This window comes from Sus scrofa, chromosome 18, assembly GCF_000003025.6.
Source record: "Sus scrofa isolate TJ Tabasco breed Duroc chromosome 18, Sscrofa11.1, whole genome shotgun sequence".
In the NCBI taxonomy this organism is placed as follows: Eukaryota; Metazoa; Chordata; class Mammalia; order Artiodactyla; family Suidae; genus Sus; species Sus scrofa.
In genome coordinates, this window is record NC_010460.4 from 1,794,497 (window position 1) to 1,820,004 (window position 25,508).

The window sequence follows — 25,508 nt, forward strand, 5'->3', positions numbered from 1 at the left end:
AATCACAAAAATATACTTCAAAATCTAAATTAATATCTATTATAAAAATTTGAAAGCAATTTGTAGATTTTCTCACTTTCCAAGAATTCTCAGAGATGCCACAAAATCACAGCCTGCAGTAATTTAAGTGACTTTTTTTTTTTAGCTATGCTGGGGGCATGTGGAAGTTTCCGGGCCAGGGGTCGAACCTGCTCCACAGCAGTGACAATGCAGGATCCTTAACCCCAGGCCACCAGGGAACTCCTAAGTGACTTATTGCTTAAAAAAAAATCCGAAGGTAATATGATAAATACGCCTTCAAGTTCATTTTTATCGCAAAAAACCCAAACAATAAAAGATACTTAATGCAGAATGGGGATGAATCACCGTTTGGTGGCCCCCCAAGTGAACCTTCGGTGTAGGGTCTCAGCAGGGTCGCCCCGATCGCCCTGGATTTGGCAAGGACCTCACATTCCGAGCTATCTGCGTTTTCCAGGTGGGCAAGCCCAAGACCTTGGCAGCTCAAGGCCCTTATCGGACCCAGAGAAGCCAGGTTTCCGCGGTTTCCGCCCAAAGCGCGTCCTGAACCTCTGGTTTCCGACCTTCACTTTGGCAGAGGGAACGTTTCCGTGGGAGACCTCCTGCCGGACTCCGCCAAGTGCTCTGCAGCGGGGCTGGCGCTGGGCGAGGGCCGACTGCAGCTGCGGTAAAGGATAACTCCTATTGAACCCGTGCGCTGGCGCGCCAACCTCCGTTATTTCACCCTCGCAGTAGAGTCAAGGGGCGCTGCAACCCGGCCCTAACACCTAGCCCTTCTCTGGGCCTCCCGACAGCAATCCCTCCGGCGCAAGCCCGCCTCCCTGGGGGCGTGACCAATGGCCCGTAGCCACGCCCACACCCCGCCCCTCGGCCTCAGGCCCTTGGGCCCCTCAGGCGCGGCGGCGCGCTCCTCTGACGCGCGGCGCCTTCTTCTGACGTCAAGCCCCGCCCCGGCCCCGCCCCGGTCCGCGCGGTGCCCGCCCTCAGCAGTCCGAGCGGCTTCTCCTGAGGCGGCGGCTGAGGTAGCGGCTGGGGTCGTGGTCGCGGTCCCCGAAGCGGCCGTCGGTCCGCCCGCTCCGGCGCGGCCGTCCAGCCCCTCGGGCCGGCGGGCGATGGTGCGGCGGAGCGCGCGGACGCGGGCGACGCGGCGGCGGGCATGAAGGAGGATGGAAGGGCAGGACGAGGTGTCGGCGCGGGAGCAGCACTTCCACAGCCAAGTGCGGGAGTCCACGGTGAGCGCCCCCCGCGCGGCCCCCTGCGTCCCTCCCCGTCCCCCGGCGGCGGCCTCCCCAGGGCCACCTCCCCGCCCCCGGCTCCGCCCCCGCCCCGCGCCCACCTGCCCTCCATCCACTCACCTGTCTCCCCCCCGCCCCCCGCCGGGAGCGCTTCGGGGCCACCTGCGCCCCCTCATCCGGTGTTCTTCCGGGCGAGGTGGCGGCGTCCGCCCTCCCGGCGGTGGACGACCCGGGGCCCGCGCCCACGCTCCGTGGCCTGGCGCGCGCGCGGCCGGCTCCGTGGGCAGGTGTGCGGGCGGGCCCCTCGCTGGCGCGGTGAGGGCGGCATCCGCAGGGCGGCTGGGTGGCTCGCCCGGGTTTGCACACTCCGTCCCGCCCTCGCCCGTCGCCCTCCTCCCTGCTGGTGCCGAACCCAAACCTTCCGTCTCGGCGTGGAGGCTGGCGGCTGATGGGACTGCGGGCTGAGCGACCGTCCTTTGTGCTGGAAGCAGCTGCTTGAGGAAGTCATCCTTCCTCGGTCCCCTCTCTCCTGCGTTGCTGGCAGGGGTCAGGAAGCAGGGCTTGGCTTTGGAAATCTGCTTTGACGTTTTTACCTTTTCGTGATGCACCGGGACACATTATGGCTGTGCTTATTTGTGTTTTCGTAACAATGAAAAACATAAACTGTATGTATTTGTATTTACCTCTCCCCTCTTCCAATTTCTGTCAAATCCAGTCACTCTCTTGGTTTTTGGTGAAAAACTTCTGGTTGGGAATTTCCTGGTTTGTGTAGTTATTGATCTTGAAAATTGAGAGTCACTTTGCCAAGTCATACCTTGGAGTCAAGAGATACAGAGTCTGAACTGGTAGCATTTGATACAGCAGATTTAGTTTAATTTTTTATTTGGAGCTAAAATAAAGAAGTACGTAATCATACATCTTCAGCTTGAAGCATTTCAAACCAAACACCCCTGTGTAATCCTGAACACTGAGAAACAGAGTGTCACTAGCATCCCGTCCCTTTTCCTGGTCCAGTTGCTCTCCACTCCATCAAGAGTAACCACTGTCCTGGCTTTAATAGTTGAGCTTGGAGTTCCCGTTGTGGCTCAGTGGAAACAAATTTGAATAGTAACCATGAGGATGCAGGTTGGATCCCTGGTCTCACCCAGTGGGTTAAGGATCCTGTGTTGCCGTGAGCTGTGGTGTAGGTCTCAGATGCAGCTCATATCCCGAACGGCTGTGGCTGTGGTGTAGGCCGGCAGCTACAGCTCGGATTTGACCCCTAGCCTGGGAACTTCCATATGCTGCAGGTGCAGCCCTAAAAAAAGAAAAAAAAAAAATAGATGAGCTTATCTTTGAACTTTTATATAAATGGAACCTTACAGGAGCGCGCTCGTTTAGGTCTGATTTCTTTCACTTAGCAATGTTGGTGAAATTCCTCTATGTTGTCTATGGTTATAGTTCATTCTCAGTGATGTAGCTGTATGACTAGCACAGTTTGTTTTTATTTTACGGTTGATGTTCACTTCAGTAGTTTTCAGGTTTGGCCTATATTTTTGTACATGTGTTTTGGTGAACTTGTGTATACATTTCTGTTAGGTCTGTACCTAGAGATGGGAGCTCTAGGTTATAGGTTGTTTGTTCATCTTTGTAGATACTTTTATTTATTTATTTTAAAGTATCACTGACCTCAACTTTATTATAATTATTTTTCCAGTGGTCCCACCTGTGGCATATGGAAGTTCCCTGGCCAGGGACCAAACCCTTGCCTCTGCAGCAACTCGAGCTGCTGCCATCAGATTCTTAACCCACTGTGCCACAGAGAGCACTTCTGTAGATACTTTTAAACAGTTTGCCACAGTATGTGGTACCAATTTACACTTCCACCAGCTCTGTAGGAAAGGTGTGATTTGCTTCCCAGCTGTACCATACTTAGTGTTTTCTGGTTTTTTTTTTTAATTTTTAATTTTAGCCATTATAGTAAGTGTGTCATGGTGTTTAATCCACAGAAGATGTTATTTACATTTCCCTGATGATAATGAATTTGAACATATATATTTGTCATATATGTTTATTGGTCATTTGGAAACCTTGTGTGAAGAGTCTTCAAGTCTTTTTCCCATTTATAAACCTGTTCATCTTTTTAGTATTGACTTGCAGTAGTTCTTTATGCTTTCCGGACTTGACACTCTGGTCATATATCTATGGTTCTATGTATACATATAAATATCTATGAACTTTTTTCATTCTGTGGATGCCTCTGTGCTGTTCCACTTGTCTGTTTGTTTTTGGCTTTAAGTTAATCAGATGTTCTATCATTTGGATCGATGTTACAGTAGCCAGGAGCTTTATTATTTTTGACTACTACGCTAGAAGCACCTCAGTTTTAGCACTGATTTTAGATGCCTTAGGTCTCCCCCTCCTCATGCCCACTTCTCCTAGACCAACACACTTGGGTGGTGGGTATACTCCACCCTCTGCAGAACCAGTGCCAACAGTGACCACACTTATTGGCATTCCTTCCTCAAATCATTCACATTTATTTATTTATTTATTTATTTATTTATTTAAACAAGTGGCTGCACCTGCAGCATATGGAAGTTCCCGAGCTAGGGGCTGAGCCACAGCCACTGTGGAAACAATGCCGAGTAGCTATGTTGTGAGCCACTCGGGAAGTCCAAATTTTTCATATTTAGAGTGAGTATAAATACTTGATTTTTCTCTAGGATTTGTTGCTAATTCTTTTAATTATTCAACTCTTTTTGGTTTTGCTAAAAAAAGAAAACGTATAATTTACCATTTTTGAGTGTGCAGTTCAGTGGCATTAAGGACATTTGTGTGGTTGTGCAGCCATCACCGCTATCCACCTCCAGTGCTTTTTTGTCATTTCAAACTGAAACTGTCCCCTTTGATCAGTAACTCCCCGTTCCTCTCTCCTTCCAGCGCCTGGTAACCACCATTCTACTTTCTGTCTCTGAATTTTACTATTCCAGGTATCTCATGTAAGTGGAGTCATGCAATACTTGTCCTTTTGTGTCTGGTTTATTTCACTTAGCATAATGTTTTCAAGTTCCATCCGTGTTGAAGCCTGTGTCAGAATTTCCTTCCTTTTTCAGGCTGGATAATATCCCATTGTTTGCCTATACCATGTTTTGCTTATCCATTCATCCATCAGTGGCCATTTGGGTTGTTTCCTGGCTACCGTGAATAATGCTGCTGAGAATGTGGGTGTGGGAATATCTGCTCCAGACCTTGTTTTCAATTCTTTTTGATAAATACCCAGAATTGGAATTGCCAGATCATGTGGCAGGCTTATGTTTAATTTTTTGAGGAGCTGCCACACTGATTTCCACAGTGGCTGGGCCATTTTCCATTCCCAACAGTAAATGCCAGGGTTTCAATTTCTCCATATCCTTGCCAACACATGTTGTTTTCTGTTTTATGAAAATAATAGTTATCTTAATGGGTGTGCAGTGGTATCTTATTATGGTTTTGATTTGTGTTCCCCTTTGATGATTAGTGATGTCGAGCATTGTTTCATGTGGACATTTGTACATTTTCTTTGAAAAAATATCTACATCCTTTACCCACTTTTGAATTGGGTTGTTTTGGTGTTGCATTTTAGGAGTTCTTTATATATTCAGGATGTTAATCCTTTTGTGACTTGAAAATATTTTCTTTCATTCTGTGGGTTACCTCTTTACTCTGTAGTGTTCTTTGATGCACTGAGGTTTTAAATTTTGATGAAGCCCAAGTTCTTCTACTTCTTCTTCTTTTTTTTTTTTTTTTGGTCATCTTTGCCTGTGTTTTTGGTGTTCTATCAAAAAAAAAAAAAATTGCCAAATCCAATGTCATGAAGATTTTCCCTTATTTTCTTCTAAGAGTTGTGTAGTTTTAACTTAAATTTATGAGGTCTTTGATCCATTTTGAATTAATTTTTGTATATGTGATTTAACTTTTAAACGCTCATGTTATAATCTTATTTTGTCTTTAATATTGTGAATATCTTAGCGTTCTCTTGTCAGTTACTATAATGATAATATTTAGCTATTACTATTGGGTGTTAATGATCCATTTCCTTTCTTACTTTTGCTTTTTTCCCCCCCATTTCCTTTTGGACTTCAGGTGCACAGAATTGGATTAATTCTTACACAAACTTGGTTCTTACACAAACTTTTCATTGGTTTGTCTGTGACCTATTTTTGATTAACCTATTTTTATTTTTAAATTTTATTATTTTTTTTTTGGCCATGCCTGTAGCATGTGGAAGTCTTCAGTCCACAGATGGAACCCGAAGTGACAATGCTGAATCCTTAACTGCTAGGCCACCAGAGAACTCCAACCTGTTTTTATTTTCATTTATTTTTATTTTTTGGCTGTGTCTGCAGCATGCAGAACTCCTGGGGCCAGGGATTGGACCTGAGCCACGGCAGTGACAACACTGGATCCTTAACCCGCTGAGCCACCAGGGAACCCTCCAACCTGTTTTTAAATAATATGCACCCATGAGCCATCACCCAGAATTCTAAAGCATTGATTGTAGCTTATTAATACCCATCGGGAGAACGGAAACATTGAACGTAGTTTATAGGTCCCTATTCTTTGGGCTCCATAGTTGGCACAGATCCTTTCAGTACCTCTGTTCTTTGGATGCATTTATTTAGATGACATCCTCTAAATGGCTTTCTTACATTGATGCCAATTTCACCGCTACAGTTATTACTTTAAAGTCATCTCAGATTAATATAGTACTGTCCTAAAAATCTCCATAATTCCTTCACTAAATTAATAGTAAATAACACTTGTTGAGCTTACTCGGTTTCCTTATTTGAGTTTCACAATAATGCTGTGGAGCAGGTTTCACAGCACCTGGCACAATTTGTGATTGAACCAAAGTTTGAATCCAGGCAGGCTCATTCCACAGCCTGTACTCTATTTATGGTCCTATAAGGTTTAAACTTCCACCGCGACAGGGTTCAGGAGGATCCAACCAGGTCAGTTACATTAAATGGAGGGCTGGCTTATTCTAAGGCTTTTCATCAAGGAGAACCTGTGAAGCTAGTGGGTGGGGAGCTTTGGGCTCTGCCTGCACAATCTAAATTCTTCCTTATCCTAGCTGCGGACTGCATCCAAACACTGTCTTATCCTTTCAGCATGATTTTTGGTCTTAGTCTTCCTTTTGTGTCCAAGCCAAAATTATACAGTAGGATAGAGTCTCTGAGAGCCATATATGTATTTTTTAAATTTTATTTTTATGGCCATACCTGTGGCATAAAGCTTCTGGGCTAAAGGTCTCATCAGAGCTGCATCTGCAGGCCTGTGCCACAGCCATAGCAACACCAGATCAGAGCTGCATTGGTGACCTATGCCTCACATTGCAGCCATGTCCAATCCTTAACCCGCTGAGCCAGGCCAGGGATCGGACCCACATCCTCATGGACACTATGTCGGGTTCTTAACCCATTGAGCCACAATGGGCACTCCCTCTGGGAGCCATATCCTTTTCTTTTCCGCAGTGGCTGTAGTAGATGTTTGTAGGTGTTCACTCACGATGATGTTAGCACTTCGAAGAGCGTATCTAAATGTAGTGTAAATGTCCGTTTCTTGAAAACCTTGCGGTTGGATAATTGGGAGAACTTAAGGCATTATTGGAAAAGACAGCAGTGATGGAATAAAGTTCAGAATTTGTCTTCGAAAACCCTTATAAATGTTTTAACGTTTAACACAGTTCAGAAAGGACACCAAATGACAAACAGTTCTCCTTTTACAGGTATAGCAATCATCCTTCGTGTGCTAGAATCTTTTCAGGATTCCTGTTCCTGGAATGCAGTGGAATCCTTATAAATGCATTTTTGGATTGTTTTAAATAATATGTATTCCGACAAGTATTTCTTTATGTCTGTTCCTCCATCCCGATGTTTAGTGTCTTTCTGATTTTTGACTTGGAGTGTTTGGCTCCTGAGACCCAGCCCTTCACTATCATTGCAGTGGCACCGAGGAGCTTGCGTGCTGGAGGTTGGGGAAGCTTTGGGTGACCTTTCCCAGTCACTGGGTATAGAGCCCTAGCTCTGCCCTTGATGACTCCATGTTATCTTGTTTTCTTGTACGTACACCTATTATCTTGTATGTACCTGTCTTCCTCCTACCCTCACAGGCTGTGGTAGGGTGCCTTCCAAGGCTCAGCTCTGCCTTGGCAAGGTGTCATTGTAAAAACCATTCCTCTCTGCTCTCCTGCTTTACCTGCTTCACCTGGCCCATCTCCACCAGGAGTGACTGAGGTCTGGGGGTGCCAAAATTTCTTGGCTCTTAAAAAACTTTGTAAAACTAAATTTGCTTAAACTGAAGAGCGCATGAAGGAAACTTGAAATCGGAGCGGGAATACAATACATTTATTTTCTCTGTGCCTCCTTTTGTGGCGGGATTCATGATAAGACTCATAGTGCTTCAGTTGTGTAGGCCATAGACTCTCTAGGTAGAAATTTTGAAAGCTATTCTGATATATAATTAGTAATGGTTTTTGACATGTGTATCTTCTTGGAGGGTTTGGGATTCAAGAACAGTCCAGGGAGTTCCCGTCGTGGCGCAGTGGTTAACGAATCCGACTAGGAACCATGAGGTCGCGGGTTCGATCCCTGGCCTTGCTCAGTGGGTTAACGATCCGGCGTTGCCGTGAGCTGTGATGTAGGTTGCAGACGCGGCTCGGATCCCGCGTTGCTGTGGCTCTGGCGTAGGCCGGTGGCTACAGCTCCGATTGGACCCCTAGCCTGGGAACCTCCATATGCCGCGGGAGCGGCCCAAGAAATAGCAACAACAACAACAAAAAGACAAAAGACAAAAAAAAAAAAAAAAAAAAAAAAAAAAAGAACAGTCCATATTCCATTAAAGTAGTTTTTGACCTTAAGAAGTAATTCACCTATCATTATTTTAGGACTTCTCAAATTTACTCTGTATGTATCTTTCATAAACCATCATAACCAAATATGGAAATTGATGAAAAGCCAGGCATCTCAGTCAGCAAACAGTGTTTGTTTTACCAGTATGGTAATTCATGAGATCATGATTTTATGGGATTGATATATGAGTTACTTGATGTTGTATGTTTTATTTTATTTTTTTGCTTTTTTTAGGGTGGCACCTGCAGCATATGGAAGTTCCCAGGCCAGGGGTTGAATCGGAGCTATAGCTGCAGGCCTACACCACAGTTCACAGCAATGCCGGATCCCTGACCCACTGAGTGAGGCCAGGGATCAAAACCGCATCCACATGGATACTAGTGGATTCGTTTCCCCTGGACTACAATGGGAACTCCCATTTTATTTTTTTGATGTTGTATGTTTTAATATCATATGTATTATTGAGGCCTATAACTGTTGTCATCCCTCTTCTAATACTTTCAGAACTCCCAGTTTTAGCCGTTATGCTCCATTGAGAGCCTGAATTTCTCCCTCCTGCATAGCAGTACTGAAAGCTGAACAGGGAGGTCGATTTGGTTGTTGGCTTTGGGTTGGGGCTGAGTAGGTGCCAGTTATACCTTTGCCGCTTACTAGCTGTGTGGTATTGGGAAAATTGCCTAAACTGTTGGAACTTTACTTTTCTTGTCTATAAAATGGGAATTATAATACTCCAGAGGTGTGAGAATTAAATGTGGCTTGGCAGAGTGCTCGACACATTATCCTATGGGAAATGTTGTTTCCGTGAACTTTGATTGAGCTCATTTAAGAATAGGTGATGTTTGAACTACTTTCAGAGCTCTGCTAGTTACCAAGAGCACGTGCTGTAGCTTTGTGAACCTGAGGGATGTCCCGATGTTAAAAGAGCAAGGTGATGCAAACTGGCTTCCTTCACACTCATACGCGCTCCCAGGAGGCTCCAGGCTTTGGTTTTCAGATTTGTTCCAGGGCTGGCTACATAATTTTGGGGGCCCAGTGCAAAATGGCAATATGGGTTCTTTGTTCAAAATCAGGAAAAATTCCATTAAAGATACTAAATTATAGTATATATTTTATGTAAAAATATCCTTTATTCTGTGGTTTTTCTCCCAACCTGTTGTAGTGTTTTTCACTTGCCATTCAGTCTTGTTCTAAGTAGAAAATGTAAATTTTATTAGCATGAATTTTATTATTCATCATGGTATTGTGCAGTGCAAGTGTTTTTTTTTTTTTTTTTTTTTTTTTTTATGGCCACTCCTGTGGCATATGGAAGTTCCCAGGCTAGGGGTCACATTGGAGCTGCAGGCCTATGCCACAGCCACAGCCATGCCAAATCTGAGCTGTATCTGTGACTTAGATCACAGCTTGTGGCAATGCAGGATCCTTAACCCACTGAACAAGGGCAGGGATCAAATCAGCATCCTCACAGACACTTTGGTTCTGAACCTGCTGAGCCACAACAGGAACTCCCACCATGCAAGCTTTAAATCTAAATGTAAGAGCATTAAACTCATAGGTGATATGCCTGAAATTGTACAATGCACATTTAGTAGTTCATAAATGTCTGTGTAATTTATTCTCACTGGAACAAGGGAAATAACTGCACAAAACCAACTCAACTATTTTTTAAAGTTTTATTTTGAGATATAATTCACATATCATATACTATTCATAAAACTCAGTGATTTTTAGTATACTAGCAACATCACCACAATCTAATTTTACTTATTTTTTTGCCTTTTTAGGGCCACACCCCGTGGCATATGGAGGTTCCCAGGCTAGGGGTCAGATCAGAGCTGTAGCCACTGGCCTGCGCCACAGCCAGCAGCCACGCCAGATCTGAGCCACGTCTGCAACATACACGACAACTCACGGCAATGCCGGATCTTTAACCCACTGAGCAAGGCCAGGGATCGAACCTACATCCTCATGGATACTAGTCAGATTTGTTTCTGCCACAATCTAATTTTAGAACATTTTCATTATCTTAAAAAATATTAATCGTGTTGTGATTATCGTTGTACAATTATAAATATTAAAAAACCCATTAAAAATAAAGACACACACACAAAGAAATTTTATACCTGTTAGCGGTTCATCCCCAATTTACCCCCAAATTCGCCTCCTCCTAGTCCAAAGCAAACACTAATCTACCTTCTGTCTGTGTAGATTGGCCTATTCTGGATATTTCATATTAATTAAATCATACAATATATATTTTTTTGGTATCTAGCTTCTTTCAATTAGCATGATGTTTTCAGGATTCATCCATGGCGTGACATGCATCAATACTTCATTCTTTTTCTTGGCCAAAAAATATTCCAGTGTATGAATGTACCATGTTTTGTTTACTCATTCTTCAGTTGATGGAGGCTCAAGTTGTTTCCACTTTTTGGTTCTCAGGAAAAATGTTGCTGTGAGCATTTGTGAACAATTTTTTTTTCTTCATAGGGCTGAACCCACGGCATGTGGAAGTTCCCAGGCTAAGGGTCGACTTGGAGCTGTGGCCGCCGGCCTACGCTACAGCCACAGCAACACCAGATCTGAGCCACGTCTGTGACCTACACCACAGGTCATGGCTAACGCCGGATCTTAACCCACTGAGCAAGGCCAGGGATCGAAGCCAAATCCTCATGGATCCTGGTCGGGTTTGTTACTGCTGAGCCATGGCATGAACTCCCTGTGTACAAATTTTTGTGTAGACACATGTTTTTATTTTGGGTGGAATTGCTAGGTCATGTGGTGATAACTCTCATGTTTAATATTTTAAGGCACTGACAAACTGTTTTCCAAAATCATTTGGAAAACACCAATGGCACCATTTCACATTTCTACCACCAACATGAGTGTTTCAGTTTATCCATAGACTCTCTAACACTTCTCATTAACAGTCTTTTTGTTTGATTTTTAATTATAACCATTCTGGTGAGTATTGTGTTCTTGTTTTGCTTTTGATTTTAATTTCCCTGATGACTAACGATGTTGAACATCTCTGGGTATGCTTCCTGGCCGTTTGTGTATTTTCTTGGAGGAATGTATCTATACATATTCTTTTTTTTTTGTTTGTTTTCTTTTTGTGTGTGTGTGTGTGTGTTTTGCATTTTTTTTTTTTTTTTTGGTCACACAGAGGCCATGCACTCAAGGCATGCAAAAGTTCCTGGGCTGGGGATCAAGCTCATGCCATAGAAGCAACCTGGGCCATAGCAGTGACAACGCTGGATCCTTACTCTGCTGTGCTGCAAGGGTACTTTTCACATTCTTGTTGTTGTTGTTGTTGTTGTTGTTGTTGTTCCTTTTCACATTCTTGTTGTTGTTGTTGCTGCTGCTGCTATTTCTTGGGTCGCTCCCGCGGCACATGGAGGTTCCCAGGGTAGGGGTTGAATCGGAGCTGTAGCCACCGGCCTATGCCAGAGCCACAGCAACGCAGGATCCGAGCCGCGTCTGCAACCTACACCACAGCTCACGGCAACGCCGGATCATTAACCCACTGAGCAAGGGCAGGGACCGAACCCGCAACCTCATGGTTCCTAGTCGGATTTGTTAACCACTGCGCCACGATGGGAACTCCCACATTCTTGATTATGGTGCAAAAGGTTTTTTTTCTCTTTTTACAGCTGCACCTTCAGCATGTGGAAGTTCCCGGGCTAGGGATTGAATCAGAGCTGCAGGTGCAGGCCTGCACCACAACCACGGCAACATTGGATCTGAGCCGTTATCTGTGGCCTGCCCTGCAGTTTACAGCAATGCTGGATCCTTAACCCACTGAGTGAGGCCAGGGGTTGAATCTGCATCCTCACGGATACTATGTCGGATTCTTAACAAGGGAAACTCCAACACAAAAGTCTTAAATTTTTAATTTTGTTGAAGTCCATTTTATCTATTAAATTTTTTTTTGGTTACTTGTGTATTTATATCATAAATATGTGTATTTATTTTCTTTAAGGAAAATTCTGAAAACTTGAATCAATTATTTGCTATAAGGGAGAATTCAGAGCTGAATTCTACACCTTTAATAAACAGATAACTCTCATATTGTTAAAACTAGCCCACATGAAAAGGAGAAGAGTTCCTAATTTGATTTTATGAAGTTACTATAACCTGAATAAAATCTGAATAGAAAAGGAAATTTAAAATAATCTCATTTATAAATTCCAATAAAAATTTCAATACAGTACAGCAATGTATCAAAGGATTAATACACAGTAAACAAGATGGGTTTATTCCAGGAATAGGTCAATATCAGGATGGCTTAATACCATGAAACATACTGGCATAATTTATCACTTTAACAACTTAAAAGGAAAATTGATTATTCCAATAAAGTTAATAATGTTAAGCAAGTATTTCTAACAAATATGCCAAGATAGAAAATAATGACATTTACTTAAACATTTATCAAAAACCAACAGAAAGCATTGTACTAAATGTGGAAAATCTAAGCTGTTCTATTTTATGAGGGAAAGATGGGAATGCCCTGATATCCTCATCATTATTTTCAAGGTTCTAGGGATCAGAAAATTAATACTGGTTGTAATTATTGGACAAGAAGAAAACTATTAATGTGATTGTATTACTAGGAAAACCATGAGATTCTGAAATTATGAGTAAATTTGGTAAACTGACTAGAAACAATGTAAGTATACATGAGCCAAGATATTAGCAATAAGCATCCACAGTCAAAATAAGAAAAATATTTCATTCACATTAGCAACAAAAATTATAAATGGAACTAAGTTAATTAGCAAAGAATAAGGACTCTGTGCATAAAATCATAAAAATCTTACTGAGGGATGTGAAACATCTAACAAATGAAAAATTCCGTGGTCCTGGGAAGAAAGAAAAAGTATCATGCAAATGTTAACTCTTCCAAAATTAATATATTCACTTCAGGCAGTTGCAGTTAGAATCAAGAGTTTTATTTGGAATTGAAGAGAAGTAATCCTAAGGTCCATGTAGAAGATTAAATGAATTTTTGCCTCCCCCAAAATAAATAAATAAGAAGCATGAGACTAGCCTAGGAAATTAGAAAAAAATGAAACTCTTGGAGAGAGAGATGCCTTACCAGAGCAAATACTCTCTGAAAAATCATGTCATTGTTATACAAATTTACCAGGAGAACAAAGAAACGTAACTGAGACTCAGAACTATGTCTTGCTATACTTGAGAATTTAATATATCACAACAGTTATTTTCAGTGGGAAAAGATGATTTATTTAATAAATTGTGTTGGCCTCACCAGCATTCAGGAATAAATATAAAATTGAACCCCAGGATTATATATATGAGAATAAGATCCAGAAGGATTAGAACCTTAAATGGAAAAAAAAAAAATTTTAGAAGACCTAGGCTTTTCTAGCTGATTATACTAATACACACTGTGGAATATTTTGGAGCCAATAACAAGAATGGAAAGCTAGGGAATTCCCTGATGGTCCAGTGGTGAGGATTTTGCACTTTTACCACGGCGGTCTGGGTTCAGCCCCTGATCTGGGAAGTGATATCCCACATCAAGCTGCTGCACACTGTGGCAGGGGGGTGGGTAGGGGGCGGGAAGGGGGGAGAATGGAAAGCTATACACTGGACTGCTCTTCCTGCTGGTTACCTGAGGGGATGGTAAGTTGGGAGAAGGGCTTTGTGTAAAGAAGGTATGACTATAAGCCAGAAATAACAGGGAAAGACAAAGCTGAAGATATTTCCACATAGAACAGTAAATGTATAATCAAAGATAAAATTATTTAAGTTGTGTAGATATACATAGAGGTATCAAAGAAGGGTGCTGATTTCAAAATAGTTGTATTTCAGGTTATTTTTACCCTCTTCTCCCTAATACTTCTTTGAATCACTTCACTTTTTAACAATCAGCACTTTTATTTTTATAATTGGGAAAAAGAAGAGTACTGTTTTCAATATGAATGGCAACGTGCAACCTTATAACCCTGTCGGAAAGCAACACGATGGCATATTTATACACTGACTAAATAATCTTACGCCTAGGAATTTATATACAGTAATGCCAAGGAGAAAAGGCTACATGCATTAAGATTTCCATTGTAACATTACCTTGTGAAACTAAAGAGGAACTATCATTAGATAATGTTATTGTTGCTGATAATAATAGCAGTAGTAGTAACAATAATAATAATAGCTCTCATTTGGGAATTTAGGATGGGGAAACACCTGTCACTTATACCCCTGAGAGTAAATTGATAAAACAAGAAATAAAGAGATAGCTCCTTAGAATATTATCTAAGAGAACGATGAAGAAGAATGTCATAACAGACACCCGAGAGGAAGTGAGAGGTAGCAGTGGAAATACTAATTATAGAGGTGTAAAGCCTCAGTGTCAGAGAGCGAGTAGCTGAATCCTCAACTTGTGTACTGAGAAGTCAGCACATACAATTGTCGTTGGTAAGTCAAAAAGTATTACCCAGCATTATAAAAGTTTTAGGAAAACAGGAGATTACCTATGGAAGAGAGTTGAATGTAAGCCTTTCCTTTCTTAGGGTCTTCTATACATTGCATGCGCGAGTATCTCTGACACGTAACTTTCAAGTCATCCCATAGAAATTTATCTACCATGGCTTCACTTGAAAATTTACATTGTTTGAGAAAATTAGCACCAAGTAATAGAATTGCTGCATTATTGCCTCTTTCCATGTCTAGCATACATTTCCTAGACTAATGAATTGAGGTGACAGTGTCCCCCCCAGGACACATTTAGCAATGTCACAACTAGGGGATCTTGTATTGGCATCCAGTAGGCAGAGGACAGAAGTGCTGCTAAAATCTTAAAGTGCACACAGCACAACTCCCCAATAGCAAGGAGTTACCTGGCATAAAATGTAAACAGTGTGAAGACTGAGAAACAGTTTAGACTGACTGCCCTAAAGATACATTAGGTGAACATGGAAGTCATCACACACACAACACAGTTTGAATAGCCTTTTGCAAATAATGTTCACTTACTGTTGTGAGCTGCTGTAACTCACAATAGTAAATTGTGGGAATGTAACTTAAAATTATGTCATATCGTAGATGCAAAGAGCAATTCCCAAGTAAATCAAAGTCCTAAATATATGTAACTGAATCACTTTGTTGTACAGCAGAAACTGTCACAACATTGTAAATCAACTATATCTCAAGAAAACTTTAAAAAATGAAAAAAATGAATGATTGAAAAGAAAGATAAGACAATGAAAGATAAAACACAGTGACTGCTGGTTTCCAGTCCAACATGAAAAGGGCTTGGAAGTCACCACTCCCATTCTCACAACAGCACCGAACAAATGGAAAATCCGTAATTCTTCTTAGATCCTTGGAGAATTGAGAACAGAAGGGCAAATTGCCCTTGCAAACTAGAGAGAAAGGCAGATATTTAGAATCACAGCTTAGCCAGAACAAAAGCCTACATAGCAGAAGCCTACTGCTGTGCCAGTACTGGTGAGAACACTTAAACTGCAGTCAGTTAATTGTTGGAGGCTTAGTGTGGACTAGCAAAGAGAGTTAGAAACTCTGGAGGTCCAGTCTTAGAGGGTGCCCCGCCCCCACACTTTCACGAGTTTTACTTCCAGGAGCTCTACCAGGTTCTTACGGTTAAAAACAAAATTATTAAAAAAAAAAAAAAAATCCCCTTTGCTTTCGGCAAGGACTGAGGGGAGGAATTAAGCATTTTGAAATACACTCAGAGCATTGTTTACCCTGACGAAGGCCTGTCCTCAAGGGAAACTGTTTTTACCAAAGCCATTCCTTACCACCACATCAGTCAGGCTTCTGTGTAATAACAGGGGGTTGCAACTAAAAGAGCTGCAAAGCTCAGGTTCTATTTAAGAAGGAGTCTCCAGGAGTTCCTGTTGTGGCTCAGCAGCTTAAGAATCCGACTAGTCTCCATGAGGCTTTGACCCTGGCCTTGCTCAGTGGGTTAAGGATCCAGCATTACTGCAAGCTGTGGTGTAGGTTGCAAATGCAGCTGGGATCTGGTGTGGCTGTGGCCTAGCTCTAGCTGCAGCTCTAGCCCAGGAACTTCTGTACCCCACAGGTGCAGCCTTAAAAAATAAAAAAATAAAAGGGATCTCTGGAGAAAACCCAAGGCAACAAAGGAGATGAAAACAATTTTTAGGAAATAGGAAATTCTAGCCTCTGAAATTCTAGCATCTGACACCTATGCTACATCAAAGAGTGAAACACTGCCTAACTCTCAACCAGATAAACATAAAACTTCAAACCTCATACTGAAGTTCTTTTACCTCAATTCCTTTTTTTCTTTTTGCTTTTTAGGGCTGCACCTGTGCATATGGAGGTTCCCAAGTTAGGGGTCAAATCGGAGCTACAGCTGTCAGCCTACACCACAGCCACAGCAGCGCGGAATCTGAGCCGTGTCTGTGACCTACACCACCGGTCACAGCAATGACAGATCCTTAACCCGCTGAGCAAGGCCAGGGATCAAACCCGCATCCTCACAGATGCTAGTCAGGTTCATTGAGTAACCGCTGAGCCACAGTGGGAATTCCTACTAAACTTAAAACTTTTGGACAGCAAGGGAAGCCCTCAGCAAAATGAAAAGACACCCTACTGAATGGGAGAAAGTATTTGCAAATGATATGATTGATAAGGAGTTAATGTCCAAACAGTGTATAAACAGCTCATACAACTCAACATCAGAAAAACAACCAACCTGACTAAAAATGAGTAGAAGATCTGAATAGACATTTTCCCACAGATGGCCGACAGGCACATGAAAAGATGCTCAGTATCACTCATCATCAGAGAAATGCAAACCAAAACCGCAAAGAGTCAGCACCTCACACCTGTCAGAACGGCTGTCATCGAATAGACCAGAAATGTTGGCGAGAATGTGGAGAAGAGGAAATCCTCGTACACTGTGGTGGAACTGTAAATTGGTGCAGTCACTGTGGGAAACAGTGTGGCGGTTCCTGGAAAAACTAAAAGTAGAACTATCATATGAACCAGCAGTTCCACTCCTGGGCGTATATCTGAAGAAAAGAAAATCACAAATTTGAAAAGATACTGGCACCCCAGTGTTCATAGCAGCACTATTTGCAATGGCCAAGATGTGGACGCATCCTAAGTGACCACTCGTAGATGAGTGGATAAAGAAGTGGGGTATGCATAAACAGTGGGATACTGCTTAGCCATAAAAAAAAAAAAAAAAAAAAAAGAGTGCATCTGAGCCAGACTCAGACATGCCAGAGATCTGGGGATTATAAAGCCAGAATTTAAAGTAACATTAATATGCTAAGGGTACTCATGGAAAAAGTGCACAACATGGAAGAACAGATGGGTCATATAAGCAAAGAAGTGGAAACTTGAAGAAAGATTCAAAAGGACTGGTAGAAATGGAGCTGTAGAAGAAGTGAAGAATTCCTTTGATGGGCCTATCGGTAGGTGAGACATGACCAAGGAAAGAATGAATGAGCCAGAGATGGGTCGACAGAAACTTCCCAGTTGAAAAACAAAGAGGCAGCACTTTATTTTTTTTTTATTTTTTATTTTTTTGTCTTTTGTCTTTTTTTTGTTGTTGTTGTTGTTGCTATTTCTTTGGGCCGCTCCCACGGCATATGGAGGTTCCCAGGCTAGGGGTCGAATCGGAGCTGTAGCCACCGGCCTACGCCAGAGCCACAGCAACTCGGGATCCGAGCCGCGTCTGCAACCTACACCACAGCTCACGGCAACGCCGGATCGTTAACCCACTGAGCAAGGGCAGGGACCGAACCCGCAACCTCATGGTTCCTAGTTGGATTCGTTAACCACTGCGCCACGACGGGAACTCCGAGGCAGCACTTTAAAAAGGAACAGAGCAGCCAAGAACTGCAGGATAGTTACAAAAGATGTAACATATGTTTTGGGTATGTTGGAAAGAGAAGGAAGACACAAGGGAACAGGATAAATATTTGAAGCAACAAGGCTGAGAATTTTCCAAAAATTAGTGCACACCAAACCACAGATCCAGCAAGCTTAGAGCCCACCCGGCAGGACAATTCCCAAACAAACAGAAACCACATCTAGGCATGTTATTATAGTCCAACGACAGGAAATTAAAGACGAAGGGAACAGAGGAAAAAAAGCCAGAGGAATAAGACACCTTCCACATAGAAGATGAAGGCTAGGAACTGCGTCAGATTGAATCTGACAGCACTCACGGCCCGAACCAAGCCGGAACACAGATTGGGACTTGAACCCACGATTTTAAATTTGAGTTACTCATCCTGTGTCTGGACACCAAGGCTCAGGTGGTTTATGCCTCCGCGTAGAAGGAATTCAGCGAGAGACAAAGTGATAGGCAGGCAACATTTAGTAGGCTAGGACGCTTGTAAGAGATGCACACGGGCAGGCAAGGAAGCTCTGCCTGAGTAGCCTGTAGGCCACAGTTTTATCATCCAAGGGGAGTGGGGGTTGGAAAGGCCTGCCTCTTCTTTTCTGGAAGGAGTAGCTCCTCCTTAGCATCGGGTCAGGTGTGTATTCAGATCAGCTGAAGGCTGGTCCTCAAACTCTTGCCCCTGGTCTGAATCTGAATGCAGGCCTCATCCCATCCCCCACCCAGTGACCCAAGGCAGTTCTTGCACCTCCTCTAGGCAGGCAAGCCTACCTTGTTCTGATGACTTTCCTGAACTTACAGTGGTCTCCCCACATCCCCCAGGTTTCCCTCCTTATCTTTGATCCCCCACTGGGACTTCTACAACCACCTGTGCCTGCTCCATCCCTATCAAGATTTCAGAAACCATGCCCGCAGGAAGAGAGTGAGATATTTAAAGTAGCAGTAGAAAAAGCCAAGTCCACCAACTTGGAATCCTGTATCCAGCAAAATTGTCCTTTAAAAGTAAAGGAGAAATAAACTTTCTCAGACAAACAAAAATTGAGGGAAGTTGTTGTTCGTAGACCTGCTCGATAACAAATTTTAAAAGTTCTTCAGAAAACAAGAAAAATTATTTAGGCAAGAAACTTAGATTTACAGAAATAAGGGAAGCGTATTAGAGAGGAATAAATGAAGGTTAAATAAAACCCTTTCTTCTTAATCTAGCAGATAACAGTTTATCGAAAGTAATAGCACCGGTGTATGCAGTGATTAGCTTGTGGAAAAGTGAAACGAGTGACAGTAATGTTGCGGGGACAGGAGGGAGGGATCGGGAAAACACCCGCGCCACCCGAGAAGCGGTAGTGTTTTGTTTGAAAGAAGACCTAGATTAGTTGTAAGTGTAAATTATAAACTCTAGGGCAACCACTAAAAATATTCAGAAAAAGTATAATTGATATGCTAAGAGAGGAGAGAAAATGCTCAAAACCATAAAAGGCAGAAAGGAACTGAAAGACAAAATTAGAACAGGGACAATGAATAGCAAATAGTTAAAAACTATAATAGATATTAAAACACCAATATCAATGATCACTGTAAGTGTGAGCGGTCTATTAAATACATCAGTTAAAAGACAAACTGTCAGTGGATTAAAAAAATACGTTGTCTGTGGGAAATCCACTTTAAATGTAAAGACAGATCAAAAGTAAAGGGACACAGAAAGATATACCGTGCTAACTAATGAAGAGAGTTGGGGTAGCTGTGCTAACTTCAGACAAAGTGGAGTTGGAGCACGGAAGATTGTCAGGGATAAGGGGGCGATACATGGCCATCAAGGGTGCATTTTCCCAGAAGACGTAGCAGCCCTTAATGTTTATGTGCTTAACAACGGAGCATCAGAGTACATGAACAAAAACTGATGGAGCTGCCAAGAGAAGTGGATGAATCCACGAATACAGCTGGAGACTGCAGCGCCTCCTCTGCTGGTAGTTGGCAGATCCGGCAGGCAGAAAACGGGTAAGGGTATGTAGCTGAATTGAAAGGCACCATCAGTCAACTGACTCTAATTGACATTTACAGGCTCCTTCATCCAACACCAGCACAAAGTACATTCTTCTCAAGCTTTCACGGAACAGTCCTCAAGATGGACCACGTTCTAGGCCATGAAACACAGCCTCACAAAGTTAATAGAAATCACACAATGCTCTCAGACCACAGTTGAGTTAAACTACAAGTTAATAACAGAAATACAGGTGGAAGCTCCAACGTACTTGCAGATTAAATGGTACTCTTCCATGTGTGTTCATAGGTCAGAGAAAAAGTCTCAAGAGAAATTTAAAAGTATTTTCAGCAAAATTTGGTGGGATGCAGCAAAGGCAGTGCTTAAAAATTTATAGCATCGAATGGGTATATTGGAAAACAAGAAACATCTAACAGTAATTTAAGCTTCTACACTTAAACTAGAAAAGTAATTCCGAAGTAAGCAAAGGAGAAGAAATAATAAGAAATAGGGCATAAATTAGTGAAACTGAAAACAAAATACATTTGAAAAATGCACAAGATCAAAGGTTTGTCCTTTTGGGCGTTCCCGTTGTGGTGGAGGGGAAATGAAATGACTAGTATCCGTGAGAATGCAGGTTTGGTCCCTGGCCTTGCTTATTGGGTTAAGGATCCGGTGTTGCCGTGAGCTATGGTGTAGTTTGCAGATGTGGTTCAGATCCCGCGTTGCTGTGGCTGTGGTGTAGGCTGGTGGCTACAGCTCCAATCCAACCCCTAGCCTGGGAACCTCCATATACCGCTGGTGCAGCACTGAAAGACCCCCCAAAAATATATATGTATATTTTGGTGCTGTGATTTTTGGTGCATGAAGATTATTTCCTCATTGTGGGTTACAGCATGGTTCACAAGATGCCCCAATTTTCTTAGTAATTTTTGTCTTAAATTCAGCCTTGCCTGAGAGAAAAAATTGTGACAGCCTAACTTCCTTTGTTGTTAGCATCTGCCTGGTATGTCTCTCTCTCTCTCTTTTTTTGTCTTATTAGGGCTGTACCTGCGGCGTATGGAGGTTCCCAGGCTAGGGGTCGAATCGGAGATGCAGCTGCTGGCCTACACCACAGCCACAGCAATGCCAGATCTAAGCCGAGTCTGTGACCTATATCACAGCTCACAGCAACTAATGGATCCTTAACCCACTTGAATGAGGCCAGGGATTGAACCCACATCCTCATGGATACTGGTTCGGTTCGTTACCACTGAGCCACAGCAGGAACTCCCATCTATTCTTTTGTTTTCAACTTTCCTGTGTCACTTTATTTTAGATGTGTCTTTGTGAGAGTTTTAATAGTTTTATTTACAATTATGATTTTAATGTTTCATCTTTATTATCTTATTATTTTTATAACTATTTGTGTTTTTCTGTCCTTTACAGCATTGTCTGACTCTTAGGGTAATTTTGAAAGAATTATAGTTTTAATTTTATGTTTTTCTGTGGTTCGCTTGGAACTTTAAAGGATACTCAACATCTGTTTTTTGATCTAGCAACTTCGAAACAAAGCCAGGTCTATTGGCTCTGCTGTGGAGTGAGATTATTGGCTCCTTACAGTTTACTTGTCTTCTCTCCCAGGACTTAGAGTGTGTTAGTGGTAGCTGTGAGGCCATTTGTACCCATCACTCTTTTAAGATAGGTATTCCTTGTAATCCTCTTAAATTAGCTGAAGTTCATCAACCTTAAATGAGAAGCTTGGTTATAGTGCCCTGGTTTGAATTTAGGTTCAAATATCACACCTGGAATTTAAGAATATTTGCTTTTAAATGTATTTTAAATGTATTTTAAATATATCATAGACTTTCCCGATCTCTGAAAGTAGAGAATTTTTAGGAAACTTTTTTTTTTTGGTAAGCTGAAATGGCGCAAGATGTGAGATCTGTGAGAGACTCACAGATGTACAAAGTATGTTGAGGTGAAGCCCAGATGCTCACAGACACAGTTCACAGTTGTGGCAGCTGGATGCTGAGATGCTGAGTGTGGTTCCCGGGGAGGGAGCGTGGCCAGGGCCCCTCTCACAGCTCTGGTTGTGCTTGCTCACCGCCTCTGTAACACTGCAGAACATACCCAGCTGAACGAGATTTTTGCCTTTGTGTGTGTGTGTGTGTGTGAAAGTGAATATCCTCTTCAGACTTTTTCCTTTCTTCCCTTTTCTTCCTTTCCTCCCTTCCTCATGCAGAAGTTCCAGGGCCTGTAAAATAAATAAACAAATTTAAAAAAAAACTAAAAAAAATTTTAAAAATAAATAAAGAAATAAAATATAAAAAATACATAAAAAAAAATAGAAGCTTCCAGGCTTGGGGTCAAACTTGAGCCACAGCAGTTCAACACCAGATCCTTAACTGCTAGGCTACTAGGAAACTCCTGAGTTCCTTTGGTTAGCAAAAACAAGTTCTAAAGTGGGTCTTTCTTAAAGGTGAGGTGGTATAAAGCAAACTTTGTTTCTTTTTTCTTTTTTTTTAGGGCTGCACCTGCAGCATATGGAGGTTCCCTGGCTAGGGGTCGAATCTGAGCTGCAGCTGCCAGCCTACATCACAGCTCACAGCAACGCTGGCTCCTGAACCCACTGAGTGAGGCCAGGGATCGAACCTGCGTCCTTATGGATGCTAGTCAGATTTGTTAACCACTGAGCAACGACGGGAATTCCCAAAGCAAACTAGAAATGCCTATATTGGATTATTTGTGATCTGCTCCCGATGCCTAGTGTTCTTGGTCAGTGTCAGGACTAAAGCCGTGAGTGAGGCCTGAAGCACCTGTGTGGGCTCAGCTGGCATAGAGGACATGCACCCTGGGCCCTGGTAGCCTGTTCTTCCTCCCCTGAGATCCATGGAGCCCATCTGCTCCATTTTTATCGTCCGAACCTCACCTTTAGTGGTGAGGAACTTGAATGACTTTTTCCATTTTTTGGCTAGGAATTTCCTTTTGTCCCTACTGGACGTGGGAGAATAGGAGGCATCATTATGGCTTGTTTTCATTTTACTCGTCCTTGTGATTCTGCCTCTCTGCTAAAGATGTGCATTTTAGAGAAGGAGCACCTTCTCCTGGACCCACCTTCAGAGCGAGAAAAATAATCTAATCAGTTCTGTGATTTTTTTGTTGTTGTTGTTGTTCCAGTCTGTTGTGTTTATTTTCACAACGGGTAGGTTTTATTTCCAAACTCGTAATATTTCCATTTGTTTTTCATAATTGTTAGCCTTATTCTACTCATGGATGGATTGCTTTCCATTAGTCTTTTCATTCCATGCTGTGCACTTTGGTTCCTTCATCTCTTTCTGTCCATTAATTTTCATGCCTTTGCATAAACTCCTTAGAACTCCTGAAACTACTCATTACTAATTGATTTAATCACAACCTTCTATCCTTGCAGCTTCCTTGGTCAAGTGCTTTTTTGCAGCTGGTTCTCTGCATGGCCTTAGCTGGGGCCATGTCCAGCCCTCTGCATCACTTGGGCTCCCTTTGCTCCCCCTCCACTTAGTTTCATGGCCCCTTATTTCATGCTCATACCCTAAACCAGGGGCTCCCGAGCTGTGGTCCAGGGATATCTGGGGCTTGGTGGAAAGTCCTGGGAACAGATGAAGTTACCCATGAGGAGCTTCTGGAGTGAGAGTAGCTATCTGGCTCCACTCAGAAGTCTCGGAGAAGAGTAGTATTTCAAGGCTGGCAGGGAAAGGGAGGCTAGTAACATACCCGAGAGCATCAGAGAAGGAAGGCGCGTTCTGCCGTGCCAGTTGCTGTGGAGAGGGCGGGTGACATCTGGCTGTTGGGTCACCCCTGACCCCTGCCAGAGCACTTAAGAGTTGGTCCGTGGCTGTGAAGTCAGGTTAGTGGTTGAAGGAGTGAAGGAATGGTGGTGAAAAGTGGAAGCCTGGAGTTCCCATCTCTTTGCTCTTCTTGGTTACTGTCAGTGTGGTCACTGGCCGCTCTCCTGTGTGTCTGGGGGAAGCTTTGACCTGGGGGTCGTAGTCTTCCTCTTCATGCTCGGTTTGTTATTTCCCGGAGGGCGGGCAGCCGATGTTCGCTGCCGAGCCTGAGGTCATCCTCAGCCCACAGGCCAGCAGCTTTTCTTCAGACATCCACGCTCAGGGCGTCCCCAGGCTCTGTCCTCACCTGGAATGGTTTCCTCGGAGAATCTTCAAGGTATTTTTACCATGGTCCACAGCTCCATTGAGCCCTTGTTTTAAGCACACGCAGGCCTTGACTGTAATGAGATTTCCCATTCCTTCACCTATCTTTTTTTATTTTTATTTTTAAAAATTTTTAATTTTTTTGTCTTTTGTCTTTTGAGGGCCACACCCGTGGCATATGGAGGTTCTCAGGCTAGGGGTCTCATTGGAGCTGTTGCTGCCGGCCTACGCCACAGCCACAGCAATGTCAGATCCAAGCTGCATCTGCCACCTACACTACAGCTCCCGGCAATCCCGGCTCCTTAACCCACTGAGCGAGGCCAGGGATCGAACCCCCCACCTCATGGTTCCTAGTTGGATTCGTTTTGGCTGTGTCACGACAGGAACTCCTCCTTTCTTATTTTTTGCCTGTTATCCCCTAGATCAGATAGAACTAAAAGGAACGTACTGTTAAAAAGTCTCTTGTTCAGTTGCTCTTTACTTTGGTGTGCAGTGTAATCATTGAATAATCCCCCACTTAGACTTGGGAAGCTTCTTGTATGTATGACCATATCACCTCCATTTTATGGACTAGAATCTGTCAAGCTTTGGTGCCAGCACACTCTTTAAATGTTGTTGAAGCTTTGTAGTGTGTTTTAATATTTGGTGGGGACCGTAGCCTCCCTGACTTTGTTTTTCAGAATTGTCAGGGATGGTCTGGCTCTTTATACTTCTGCATGTTTTGGTAAACAAGCTGGTCAAATGATGAAAAGAAAAATGTCCATTGGATTTCTTTCTTTTTTTTTTTTCCTGTAATGGTATTAAACTGGGCTGACTGGTTTATGTAAATTAGTATTTCATTAACACTTTTTATTGGCTTAAATTTTTACTTCGTAATAGATTAAATCCTCTTCCCCTATAAATACCAAGGTATATCTTTGATTACTTAGAAAAAGACAGGAAAAAAATGTAAATGATCTATTACATTTGTTTTCTTTCAGATCTGTTTCCTTCTGTTTGCCATTCTCTACGTCGTTTCCTACTTTATCATCACAAGATACAAGAGAAAGTCAGGTGAGTGGACACATCGTAGTGAAAGCTTTGATTCTCAAAGGTGGTCTGGGCATCGTCCATGGCCGTACGGTGCCCGTCAGTGCGGTGGTGTAGCCAGCATGCCCGTGACTGAAGCAGGCACTGGCCTGGTGTTAAGAGCACTAAAAATAACCTCTAGGGACTCTGACTGTTTGCAGGGCTTAGACCCGAGCTTAGACCCGAGCCCTTGCTTATCACCGACCTTATGTCCAGCTAAGGACAGTGCAGCGCTGCCCAGGATCTGAGAAATTCCAGAGTTTCGGAGGATGTTTGGTTCCTCGTGACTGACTCTGGATTGGA

The 25,508-nt window shown here is 42.8% G+C and overlaps 1 protein-coding gene across 4 annotated transcripts in view; it reads left to right on the top strand.

Moving 5' to 3' along the window:
- LMBR1 (limb development membrane protein 1) overlaps window positions 966-25,508 on the top strand; it is a 139,490-nt gene continuing 114,947 nt past the window's right edge. The window contains exons 1-2 of one of the 4 annotated variants that reach the window (XM_021079157.1): window positions 966-1,250; window positions 25,118-25,190. In XM_021079157.1, coding sequence (XP_020934816.1) covers window positions 1,185-1,250; window positions 25,118-25,190 — 139 coding nt within the window. In that variant the 5' untranslated portion in view covers window positions 966-1,184. The remainder of the gene's footprint in view (window positions 1,251-25,117; window positions 25,191-25,508) is intronic. The other 3 variants (XM_021079160.1, XM_021079158.1, XM_021079159.1) reach the window with 3 other exon arrangements.